Source organism: Benincasa hispida, chromosome 12 (assembly GCF_027475165.1).
Source record: "Benincasa hispida cultivar pf3 chromosome 12, pf3_genome.v1.1, whole genome shotgun sequence".
NCBI classification, from domain to species: Eukaryota; Viridiplantae; Streptophyta; class Magnoliopsida; order Cucurbitales; family Cucurbitaceae; genus Benincasa; species Benincasa hispida.
In genome coordinates, this window is record NC_143489.1 from 78,023,548 (window position 1) to 78,037,116 (window position 13,569).

The 13,569-nt window shown below is 36.4% G+C and overlaps 1 protein-coding gene across 2 annotated transcripts in view; it reads left to right on the forward strand.

Annotated features, from left to right (window-relative positions):
- The window catches only part of DL1B (DYNAMIN-like 1B), a 33,588-nt gene extending 26,321 nt beyond the window's left edge, over nt 1–7,267 (forward strand). For both annotated transcript variants that reach the window (XM_039019979.2, XM_039019980.2), the window contains 4 exons: nt 4,801–4,851; nt 5,031–5,259; nt 5,479–5,618; nt 6,778–7,267. In XM_039019979.2, coding sequence (XP_038875907.2) covers nt 4,801–4,851; nt 5,031–5,259; nt 5,479–5,618; nt 6,778–6,906 — 549 coding nt within the window. In that variant the 3' untranslated portion in view covers nt 6,907–7,267. The remainder of the gene's footprint in view (nt 1–4,800; nt 4,852–5,030; nt 5,260–5,478; nt 5,619–6,777) is intronic.
- The last annotated feature ends 6,302 nt before the right edge of the window (nt 7,268–13,569 follow it).

Genomic DNA, 13,569 nt, shown 5'->3' on the forward strand with positions numbered 1-13,569 from the left:
TATGATCAGAATGACCTTGAATATATATCCCTGTGCTTTCACAAAGGTGGTGAACCGGTCAAACCAAGCCCTCGGAGACTATTTCATCCCATATAACAACTTCCTCAGTCTGCACACCCTGTTTTTGAACTGACTCTCGAATCTAGGAGGAAGGCTCATATAGCCTCTTCAAGCTCCCCATTTAGGAAAACATTTTTAACATCAAGTTGGTGCAGGGGCCAATCTTTATTAACAGCAACAGATAAAAGCACCCGGATAGTGTTGAGTTTAGCCACGGGAGAGAAGGTCTCTGAATAATCTACTCCAAAAGTCTGAGTAAAGCCTTTGGCTATAAGCCTGGCCTTGTATCGGTCAATTGTCCCATCCGACTTGTACTTTATAGTAAACACACATTTGCACCCAACAATTTTATGCCCTTCAGGCAGAACAACCTGGTCCCAAGTTTTATTTTTCCTGAGAGCTTTCATTTCTTCCAAAACAGCAGATCTCCATTCTGGATTTTCCATAGCAACACGTATGCAATTTGGGACTATCACAGTGTGTCCAGACTAGTAGTAAGAGCTTTGAACTCGGGTGACAGATTACTATACGTCATGTAGCTGTGCATAGGATACTTAGTGCAGGAACGAGTGCCTTTCCTCAGGGCTATAGGAAGATCAAGGGAAGTATCACGACTTTCCACCTTTTCAGGTCTCTCACAGTGGTCAGCTATCTGCTTATCAGTAGACTCAGAACCATCCTCTACATTATCATCTCTTTTATTATAATTCTCTGTTGTTTCCTCATTAGTCTGGTTAGGTTCAGTATCACATGTTTCCTCTCCTTTTTCTTTCCTGCAATTGTCAATCTCCACACAAGTATCAATATCATTAGTTTTAGGAGCACACGTACCTGGATCTGATGCAAGGCCTGACTCATGGACCGGATCCGGCGGTTCAACAGGCGGCACTACTTTCTTCCTAAGATTCTTCCTATAGTAAGTTATCCACGGGACCTGGTTAGTAGAAAGGATTGGACCAACATGTTCGGAAATAGGAATAGGGTTTGACTCTAAGGGAACAACACAGGAGGAGGACCAGTTAGTCTCTTCACTAAGGTTCTCCCCCTGAAGATGACTAATAGGAAAGAAAGGCTGGTCCTTGAGAAAGGTAATGTCCATGGACACGAAATATTTACGAGAAGATGGTTGGTAGCACTTATACCCACGTTGATGGAGAGGATACCCAACAAAGACACATTTCTGAGCACGAAGAGCAAATTTCGTACGATTTGGACCGTGGGAATGAACAAAGGCAACACACTCGAAAACCCGGAGAGGAACATTGGAGATTAACCGAGTGGTAGGATAAGACTCTTTAAACAAATCCAAGGGATTATGAAAGTTAAGAACTCGAGAAGGCAAGCGATTTATGAGATGGGCAGCAGTAAGGATAGCATCCCTCCATAGGTAGGACGAAAGGGTGGCAGACAACATTAAGGACCGGGCAACCTCCACCAAATGACGATTTTTGCGCTCAGCAACTCCATTCTGTTGAGGAGTCCACACGAGCTCTGGTGGATAATCCCTTTTAAATCAAGAAAGTCCCGAAAATCAGTATTAAAGAACTCTCACCCGTTATCACTCCGCAAAATCCCAATATTTGCATTGAATTGAGTTTCCACAGTGGTATAAAATTGTTGGAAGACAGATGACACTGCAGACTTGTCAGTGAGAAGGAAGACTCAAGTAAGACGGGTATGGTCATCTATAAAGGTGACAAACCAACGTTTACCAGTGGAGGTAGTAGTCGGGGAAGGTCCCCTATGAACCAAAGTAAAAGGACTGGAAGGTGTGTAGGGTTGAGAATGAAAAGAGACACAACTTTGTTTGGCACGAATGCACACATCACAATTTAAAGAAGAAATATTAACATTATGGAATAAATGCGGAAACAAATACTTCATATATTGAAAATTTGGATATCCTAAACGAAAATGCCATAACATAAAGTCATTCTCAGAAGTAGAAAAATTTAAAGACATAAACCCAGTCCTAGAATCATCCCTAGAGGAAGCATCATCAGTGAGGTAGTAGAGCCTCTATCGTGCCGAGCAATGCCAATTGTCATCCCCAATCTCAGATCCTGAAACAAAACAACATCTGGTGAAAAAATAGCTTTACAGTTCAGATCCCTCATAATTCTACTGACAGATAACAGATTATAAGAAATTTTAGGCACATGTAAAGCATCACGCAGAACTAATCCCTCAAATAGGGAAATATGGCCCTTTCCTGATAGGGGCAAAGGACCCATTTGCAATTCTAAAGCGTTCATTCCCCGCACTAGGATAATCAGAGACAAATAATTCTAAAGAACCAGTAAGGTGATCTGAGTCTACTATCCAGGGGTTCTTACCATTAATGCTAAGAAGGCTAAAGGACTGAAACGTACCTGACTGAGCAATAGCACTAACCCCAACTGCACTCAAATTCTTTTTACTGTCAGCTAATGATTGTTGCTGGATCGTTTCATTTGCGAAGTCACTAACAAGTGCACGACCAGAATTTGATTTTTCATTAGACTGACATCACCTATTGTTTGGGGGTTTCCATGTAACTTCCAGCACTGGTCCTTAGTATGCCACGGTTTCTTACAATGCTCACAGACCGGAGGGTTTTTTTTATCACCATCAGCATTGGATGACTTTGTAACAAACGCAGCCGCATCAATCAAGGCACTGATCGGATTGTTCATGGCACAGGATCTATCCTCTAACCGTATCTCTGAACACACTTCTCTGAGAGAAGGAGTATGGCATTGGCCCAAAATTCGACTTCGAACACCATCAAACTTAGAGTTTAATCCAGCCAGGAACACATAGACACGATCTGCTTCTTCAAGTTTTAGGTGCTGAGCCCCATCTTGAGCATAATTCCAAACAATTTCTCGACACAAGTCCATTTCTTGCCAGAGTAGAGACAGTTTATTGTAGTAGGAAGTAACATCCATGGTCCCTTGTTTGCACTCGTGGACCTGCTTGTGAAGAGTGTACAAACGAGAAGCATTATGTCTTTTTTAGTAGAGATCTCGAGCAGCTTCCCAAATATCCTTGGCAGTTGTAGCATATAATAACGGTCTACCGATCTAGGGTTCCATACTGTTAGAACGGAACGAAGTAAGGAATCTTTCCTTTTCCAGATGCGTTCTTGAGGATCGCCTGGGTCTGGCTTTGGTATCTCTCCTGTCAAGTACCCAAATTTGTGGCGTCCCTCCAAGGCCATTCTGATTCATTGGGACCAAGAGAAGTAATTCTGGCCATTTAATTTTTCCCAATAAGGATCCCTATAGAATTTCCCATCGAGCCAGTCAAACAAGTTATGTTAGGAACAACAAAGAGAGAATTTACCGGATTTCCTGAGTAAATTGGCGGATTAGCAGAAAAGTCAGATTGAACAATCTGTGGGTTCGTGCCAAGAACTGTTCCGAAGTCTGCAATCTGCTGTTGAACACCTGCAATTTGCTGTTGGAGATGGGCGAGACGACGTTGAACCTCATTAGGACCATGGGCCCCACCACTACTGTTTGGTATAGGGAAAGAATAGGTTGGGCTAGAAGTCAGCCGTGCTTTGATCCTCGGCTGGAGCAACCACGATCCGGGACTGTGGATGGCCGGAGTTTGGGATGGTCACCATCGGCAGCTGCGGCTGGAAGAAGGCAGCTCCGGTTCGTGGGTTTTGTTCGACGACCATCGTCGGCGCGGGAGGGAGTTGCGATCGCCGGCTGTTATCGGGCTCGAGCTAGTATCGATTGGTGGCTGCTCCAATCTGGGACGAACCGGCAGAGGTTCCTTCGCGCGGCTACTGGACAGAAACGACCGTACCTAGGCTTACGGCTGAAATCAATTTAGGCAGCCCGGCTTGGAGATAACGTTCGACGGCTGCTTGAATGGCCGTTGTAATTTCGACACTTGTGGATCCGTCAATTCCCACGAAGACCAGTGAAGATGACTGTGATTGATTCTCATCTATGGCGGCTAGGATTTCGTCGTCTTGTTCTAATACCATGATGAAAAAGAGAAAGAGAAACAACACACACTTTACGTGGAAACCCTAGAACAGGGAGAAAAAAACACGATATAGTCTTTTTCTTATTATTTTTCGATACACAAAATACAAAGGAACAGAACATATAAATAAGACAGTAGGAAACCATAGGGGCCTACAAAATTACATAAATGCCCCTAGGTCAATAACCCTATTTTTCAACAATACATGCAAACAATTTTAGGAAAAAATGTACTTTTGGTTTCTGAGGTTTGAGATTAATGTCTATCTGGTGTCCTTGAAGTTTTAAAAGAGACAATGTAGTCTCTCAGATATGGAAAACCCTAATCATCAACATATATCATGATGTGGATTAGCTCAATTTTATTTGATTATGTGGCAAATAAACTTAAAATATTAATTTTTCTTTTAAGAAACAGTTAACATAATTTAAATAATTTTAAATATTCCAAAATTCTCTTCATCTTCTAAGTGCCCTAGGCGTCACTGTTTATTTCTAGTAGTCCGCCAGCTGCCTGCCATGCTCATGAAACGATCTTCTTTGCTGATGGCTGATGAAGTTTTAATGCTAAAATGAATCCAAATGGATAAATAACATAGTTTTCCTTGAAACTGTCCCTGGTTTAAAAAATAGTTTTAAACCAATACCATGGACAGACATTTTCTCTTAAATAAATTAGTTATTATTTAATTTAACTAATATACATAAATACCTGTTCGTGGTTGCTTTTTCTCATCTATGTTTATTACTGCAGGTTTTTTCTATTCTTAAGGAGTTAGTTCAGAAGTCAGTCAGTGAGACTATGGTAAGTGAATATAAGTGTGGTACTTTCATGGTCATTATAAGTTTTCACTACTGATGGTCTCAGTTGGCCATCATTATTTTTCGTGATGAGTTCTCTCTCTCCGCTCTAAACTCCGAGTCTCCAACCTTGCCAGTTATTAATATAAATGACCGACGGTTTTCTTCTCTTTCTTTGTTCAGGAGTTAAAGCAATATCCTACCTTGAGAGCAGAGGTTTTGAAGGCAGCTATTGACTCATTAGAGAGGATGAAGGAAGAAAGCAAGAGAGCCACCTTACAGCTAGTGGATATGGAATGTGGTTACTTAACTGTCGAATTTTTTCGCAAGCTTCCTCAAGATGTTGAAAAGGGTGGAAATCCAACACATTCTATTTTTGATAGATATAATGATTCATATCTCCGGCGAGTTGGTAAGCAGAACTACCAACTTTTTTTTTTCCTGTTTAGCAACATACTAGACATTCCCCCTCAATCATAAACGGAAGATGAATATAAAGTATTTTGGGCACCACGTGTTTATAACATACGGTCTTTTTAAAATGTGACATCAAATCATTGTGGACTGAAGGCTTTAATGAACTTAGAGTAGTTCTGTTTTGTGGCAATTAAGGTTTGCCCCTTCTTTACAGGATCCACAGTATTGTCCTATGTCAATATGGTTTGTGGGACTCTGAGGAATTCTATTCCAAAATCAATAGTATATTGTCAAGTCCGGGAGGCCAAACGCAGTTTGCTTGATCATTTCTTCGCAGAATTGGGTACAAAGGAGGTAAGAAACTCTCCATCATCTCTCTTCACGTGAAATAGAAAATAAATAAAGGGTTTACAATTACAATTTTAGTCCATCTACTTTTAACTACTTAACTCTTTCTTCTTTTCTAGTTGCTCCCCACGTAGTTATTATCTTATCAGATGTGAGATGTCTAGGTATTAAGAAAAGTAGTAGAAATCCATCACGGCAAGTTATATTGATAGATGTGGCCAATGGACTCAACGATGTGACATTTTGTTTTAATGGAAGTTTAGGAAGTGTCACATTGGTCGAGAACATAAATTTGAGCTAGATTGGCAGGAATTGTTTTAGTTGGAAAATAAAAAAAGTAGGAAAAAAAACGAAGAACTAGTCTTATTTTGGAGTGCCACAAATATATTTTAAAAAGTTCATGGTGGCAAGTTATAGAAGGCTCCTTAGATGTGGCAATTTCGTTTAGAGTGTAGCCATAGATAACTGTTGCATAGGATTTTTGTCGATGAAAGCATGGTAAATACAAGCCTAGTTTATTTCTTTGAGGTTAGATCTAAGCCTTATTCTTTCTTTAACGTAGTTTAAAATTAAAGGTTCAATTTTGTCTTTCTAGGGGTTTTTTTTTTTTAAATTATTATTTTTTATTTAAAATGTTTTTATTAGTGGTTATTGATTCAACTTCATTCTTCTACCTATATAAGGCTAAACTTTCATGTCAAGTTTGTATAACCATTTTGTTTTGCTTCAATTAGAAGTTAGAAGTGTTCATTAATCTATTGAATTTCCACTCTTTCATTGATCATTTTGTTTTAAATCTCAAAATAAGGAGGTTGGGTTTTTAATCTTTTAAGTTTATTTCTTTGAGGTTCGACTTAAAGTACCAACTCTTTTTCTCAACTGTATTTGAGTTTCCATTTTTAACGTTTGCCTCGAATTAAACTGTAAGTGAGTAATCATTAATTAGAGCTCACCATTGTACCAATATATAAGAGTAGACTTCCATGTAAAGTTTGTATCCACCACTTCTCATTTAAGGATTTCACTCTCATTTTCCCATTTCTTCTCTCTGTTCAATAAACATTGGATTTTTTATTATTGCTTCCGCGATATTTTTACCTTTTATTTTTTCCCAACTTAGTTTTATTTATTTATTTATTTATTTTGGTTGCTTTTATCTGAACAGTCGAAACAATTAGGAAAATTGTTGGATGAGGATCCTGCCATCATGCAACGACGAACATCAATAGCAAAGAGGTTGGAATTGTATAGAAGTGCTCAAGCCGAGATTGATGCAGTTGCTTGGGCTAAGTAGAGAAATTATCACCGGAACACGAAGTATGGTTACTACAAACACTCATTATTTTGATTGTTTATTCTTTATATCTATTCATAAAGGCAAATATCTTCCTAATTTTCTTGCTTTCTAAAAATTTGGAACTTGATAAATTTGGTATTAGGTGAGATAAGCTTTACCTTCAATTTTGTTAGCAAAAGATTATAGAATCAATGTGTGGGTATCTGTTACTAGGTCAAGATTACAATTCATAAATTTGTTCTGTTTCCAAGAGTCATTATTACACTTAGGCCACATTTACCAATTTGTAATGGAACTTCATTGATAGGTTAATCGTAATGGACTATAATCGTAAATATAATTGCATTGCTTTTGATGATGTTTACTTAGAATTATGAATTTGGCATATTTACTATTGTCGTCACTGACACCACTTGACCCTGAACGGTAATGGTAGTAGGTAATAATAAATGTGACAAATGCATAATTCTCATACGATAACGTAATTTCGAAATGCAAGCAGATTGATCATCCTCCGTTCATCAATCATTTTGCATTTTTTATTACAAATTAGACAATGGGTCCCACGTGTCAGTATGTATGGAACACAGGTGGTGTGAAACCAAAAATCTAATATTTTGAATCAATGAATCTCTCCTCAAAATGAGGGAAAGGGCTTTATTTATAGAGAAAGATTACAAATTTGTTCAAAATTAACAAACTAACTATAGTTAAAGTCAAAACTAACAAACTAACTGTAGCTAATTAAAGAATTAAGCCTTCTAGTTACATCAAATCCACCCCCTCAAGATTGGACTCGTCCGCGAGGCAATTAGGATGCTAAATGGAAGTTGTCTGGAGCAAAATAAGGCTTCAAGTCAGCCACGTTGAATATTGGATTAATGTGCAAATTTGTTGGTAATTCAATGCAATATGTATTGGTGCCATATTTCTCTAATACTTGAAATGGTCCAAGTTGTCTATCTTTCAATTTGTTATACATACCAGTAGGAAATCGAGCTTTGCGTAGGTGGATCATTACTAGGTCTCCTACTTCAAAATTAACTTCTCTTCTAAACTTGTCTCTAGCTTCTTTGTAAGACAAGGTAGTTTTCTCCAAATGATCATGGACTTCTTGATGAAGTTTTTAAATTCTTTCAGCCATACTTTCAGCCTTAATGCTAACATCCACTACAGAAGGCAAGTTAGCAAGGTCAAAAGTTAATCTTGGAGTTCTGGTGTATACAACTTCAAAGGGGCATCTTCCTGTTGATCTATTCTTCATATTATTAAAGGCAAACTCTGCTTGGGCAAGAGACAAATCCCATTGTTTCGGTTTTGAGTTACTTAGACAACGTATAAGATTTCCCAATGTTCTGTTGGTAACTTCTATCTACCCATCAATTTAAGGGTGTAAGGTAGTGTTAAATTTCAATGTTGTATCAAACTTCTTCCATAGTGTACGCCAAAAATGGCTAAGAAATTTGGCATCCCTATCAGATACAATGGACTTGGGCACTCCATGAAGTCGACAATCTCTTCTGGCTATATAAACTGCATCATTTGTCTTTTTGCAAGCAAGAAAGTGAGTCATTTTACTGAAACGGTCCACTATCACCATTACTGCATCATACCCCCACTGGGTTTTTGGAAGACCAAGTACAAAGTCAGCTGATAAGTCTTCCCAAATGGTTGTGGGAATAGGTAATGATGAATATAGACCCGCATTAGTGCTTGTGCCTTTTGATTTTTGACAAATAGAACATCTCTTAATAAAGTTATTTGTGTCCTTCCGAATTTGTGGCCAATAAAACCGAGCAGTCACTAGTTCAAAAGTTTTATTTTGACCAAAATGTTCAGCCAATCCTCCCGAGTGTGCTTCTTTTAGAAGAGCTTCTCGAAGGGAAGTGTGTGGAATACACAATTGCTCTCCCTTGAATAAGAAACCATCCACTCTATGAAAATCATTAGTCTTTATAAAGTGGGTGCAATTATGTCATATCTCAACAAAATCAACATCTTCTTTATATAAGCATGAGAGATGAGAGAAAGTAGTTACTTCATGGCTAAGATAGTAAGGAGAGAATTCTTTCGACTTAGAGCATCCGCTACTTTATTCTCCTTGCCTAATTGGTGTTTGATCACAAAGTCAAACCTTTAAATGAAGGAAATCCACCGTGCATGCATACGACTTATATTCTTTTGAGATTGTAGGTACTTCAACGAAAAGTGATCCGTCATCAAGAGAAATTCTTTAGAAAGAAGATAGTGCTTCCATAGTTTCAAAGCTCTTACAAGAGCATACAATTCTTGTTCATAAGTACTCTAATTCTGCCTTGAATTACTGAGTTTTTCGCTAAAGAACTCAATAGGGTGCCCTTGCTGTGATAATACAGCTCTAATGCCCACTCCACAGGCATCCACGGCTACTGTAAATGGTAAAGAGAAGTCTGGTAGCTTAAGAACAAGGCTGGAACTCAACTTTCCTTTGATACATTCAAAGCTACTGTGTTGTTTCTCTCCTAAATGGAAACTGCCTTTCTTTAGACAATTAGTAATAGGTGCTACGATAGAGCTGAAATCCTTGATAAGTTTTTTGTAAAATGAAGCCAAACCAAAGAAGGTTTGAATTTCTTTTACCGAGCATGGAGTTGGCCATTGGGTAATAGCTTCAATCTTCTTTGGATCAACTTTAATTTGATTGTGACCAATTAAGAAGCCAAGAAATATAATTTCCTTTACTAGAACAAGACATTTCTTATGATTGATATAAAGCTTGTCGGTTGTTAATGCTTGAAAAAGGCTTCGAATGTGCTGTAAATGCTCCTTGATGTTCCTGCTATACACCAAAATATCGTCAAAGTATACTAGATAAATTTGTTAAGGAAAGGATGAAGTACTTGATTCATGAGTCTCATGAAAGTGCTTGGAGCATTTGATAGCCCAAAGGGCATGACTAGCCATTCGAACAATCCTTCATTGGTCTTGAAAGTCGTCTTTCATTCATCACCCGATCGTATTCTTATTTGGTGGTATCCACTCTTCAAATCCACCTTAGAAAAGATCAATGCTCCTCCAAGTTGGTCAAGTAGATCACTTATACGAGGGATTGGAAAACGGTATTTCACGATGATTCAATTGATGACTCTACTGTCTACACACATTCTCCAGCTTCCATCTTTCTTTGGAGTTAGTAGGGTCAGGACTGCACACGGGTTTAAACTTGGTTGAATGTGCCCCTTGTTGAGTAACTCCTCGATGTGTTGGTGAAGGATTTCATATTCCTTAGGACTCATTCTATATTGAGGCAAGTTTGGTAGTGTAGCTCTCGGGATTAGGTCAACGTGGTGTTGAATATTTCTCAATGGGGGCAACCCCTCAGGTTCTCCTTTAAAGAGGGGGAATTCATCAAACAATTCTTGTATCAATGGACGGTTCCCATTCTCTTGTATTTCCTCGGACTTATCAACAACAAGAAGTCCTAATATATCTTCTTCTCTTTCTTTCATCAAAGATTTTCCACTAATTGTTATAAACAAGTGGTTGTTGTCTTCCTTTTTCACCTTTACGCCTTTATCATTCTTCTTGTTTAGTGGAAGTAAGACCACTTTCTTTCCCATCCAATTAGCTATAGTTAGTTTGTTAGTTTTGACTTTAACTATAGTTAGTTTTGAACAAATAATCTTTCTCTATAAATAAAGCCTCTTCCCTCATTCTTGATCAACTGGTTGAATATTCTCTCGATTTTGAGGTGCGGTTGCAAGCATTTCAACTCTTCTAGCAAGGGTTTCCATGCTTTTTTGAAGGTTTGTTAAGGTGCCATGAATTCCCTCCAATGAGTTCTCAACGGGTAGCAAGCGTCGGGTTGAGGTTCTTGGAGAGTGGGTGGGAGTATCTTCCACCTCTTGTTCTTGCCCGTGTACATCTCCTTCGATTGGTTGATGGGCTCTCCTTCCCGCCATCGGTTCCCAAATCTTGGAGTGCTCTGATACCAATTTTGGTGTGAAACCAAAAATCTAATATTTTGAATCAGTGAATCTCTCCTCAAAATAAGCGAAGAGGCTTTATTTATAGAGAAAGTTTACAAGATTGTTCAAAACTAACAAACTAACTATAGTTAAAGTCAAACTAACAAACTAACTATAGTTAAAGTCAAAACTAACAAACTAACTATAGCTAATTAAAAAAGTAAGCCTTCTAGTTACATTAATCGGTTTAACAGCAAATGTAATTCACTCTCGTCATTTACCCAGGCCCAAGCCTAAAGACATTGTTTGAGCTTGGATCGGGCCGACCCAACCTTCAATACCAAACCCATGGGCCAACCTTTAGGTTTGACTCTTTGGATCAAAGTTTGGGCCGAGCTTGGGTTGAGTACGGGTCGACCCATTGGATTAGTCCATTGAATATTAATTATTTAATTATTAAAAATATATATTTATATCATATATATTTTATATTTTCTTAAGCAAATGTTTTTAAAGTTTATTAAATTTATTTTATATTTTTATTTTTTTAGATAAAATTATTGATATTATAAAGTTTTATATAGTGTTTAATTGTTTTATTAGTTTTTAACCCTTTAAAAAAATTAATGTTAAACTAAAAGCTACGATATATATCTAAGTATATTTGAAAAAGAATTTTAAAAAATTTACTTTTTTTAATACGTAAAATATAATATACGAAGAATTATACATATGCATACATTTTGGACCAGCTCGACGAATCGATCTAAATATGGCTCAGGTCGACCCATGGATCAATCCAATTATTAAAGTGGTGATTTATATCCAATCCAATAAATTAATGGGTTGGGTTGGACTCGTGGTCAAACATTGACTTTGGGTTGAGTTTAGATCGAGTTTGGGTCGGTCTTTGAGCTTCGGACCTATTAATGTGATTGAAACGTAATTCATTGAGTCCACTTTTTCAGATTATCATTCATTTATTATTTTCTCTCGGTTAAACGTGGCTTTATTTTTTGATAGTTATAGGATATTAACATTGCCTTTTTCCTTTTGTTTTCTTTTTTTTAATGCATTACTGATTTATTCTAGGAGCATAAGGCCCTGGTTGTATTTTTCTGTCAATGGATGGATTATTTATTTGCATTAATTTTATTGAAATAATAAGGTTTTTTGTTTTGATTTTTGTTTGCAAGAGAGACTTTTAGGTTTGACTTAGATTGAGTGAACTCGTCTTTTCTAGAAACTTAGTTCACTTATGGTTCATAAAATTTGATCTATAAGGTTGTCATGAGCAAGGATGAAAGTATTCGTAGATATTTTGCCATATATGTCATATCCTTAAATTAGAGGGTTTTAAATCGATACTAAATATTCATGGATATCTCCAAACATCTTTTAATAAATGCTTGTAAAACAAAAAAAAAAAAAAAAAAAAAAAAAAAAAACATCTATTTAGTTCACTATGAATATGACTACTAATAACGAATATCCATAGTAGTTCACTATGAGATGTATACCTGCTTGGCATGTCTCAATTTTCTCGAAATGTCGATGACAATATTGATAAAATCTAGATGTAGATATTTGGACTAAATCTTGTGTTAATGTCTATTAATTAATTAATTTTAAAAAAAAAAAACTAAAAGAAGTATATGTAATTAAGCTTCTCTATTTTGCATCATTAATAAAATTCCATGGATGTGTTTTTACAATGAAATGAAAATGTCGATGTCGAATCTATGAAAATGTGAAAATGTTAACGAAAATATCGATAGAAATTTAATACCTTACGTATAATCTACCTTTCCCAATTCCAGGCTCGATCAGAGGCATCATTTATGTTCTCAAGAACTAAAAATGTTTTCCAAATCAATTTGATTTTTTTTTCATTTTTAGAATTTTTACTTGTTTTTAATCTTTACTATGGTTTTCGTCTTTTCTAAGAATACATTTGTATTAAAATAAGTTTTAAAAAAAAATCTTGTTTTCAAATCATTCTTAAAAATTAGATAACAAATCAAAGAAATTAATTATCAGCTTAATTTAAAACCTAAAGAAAAAAAAATGAATTTGAATATCAAACACATCTATATTTTAACAACTAATAACAAAAACATAAAACTATTGGTTATCGAACAAAGTCTAAATTGTCATATTTGTGTTTTAGTCTCTAATATTTTATAATTAGTTTTTCTATTTTGTATTTAATAGGTCTCCAAACTTTAAAAAATTAGGTCTAACAAAGCTTTATAAAATTCATAATTAGTTTCTGATCTTTCAATTGTCTAATAAATTCACAAACTAATTATACACAAAATTAAAAGTTTTTATATCTAATAAAGGGTTGTCTGGGACGCTAAGATGTGGGAAGTTTTGATGTCTTAATAGTTCTGATGTCTGGAGAGTTCTGATAGAGTATGATACATGCACTGAGATACAAAATGATGGTGAGATACAAAACATGTTTCGAAAATGGGTCCACAGACAATTAAAATTGGTGAGATAGGATGTGGGGATATATCATCTCATATTCAAGCAATGAGATAATAGATCATTTTGAATATATCAAGAATCTATTAGATACAAAATTGAAAGTTTAGCGATCAATTAAACACTTTTTCATACTTTTTTTAAGCAAAACAATCGTAACAGCCTACATGATTACATCAATGGAAGTTAACAATGCAAACCACTCCGGACACGAAGAAAA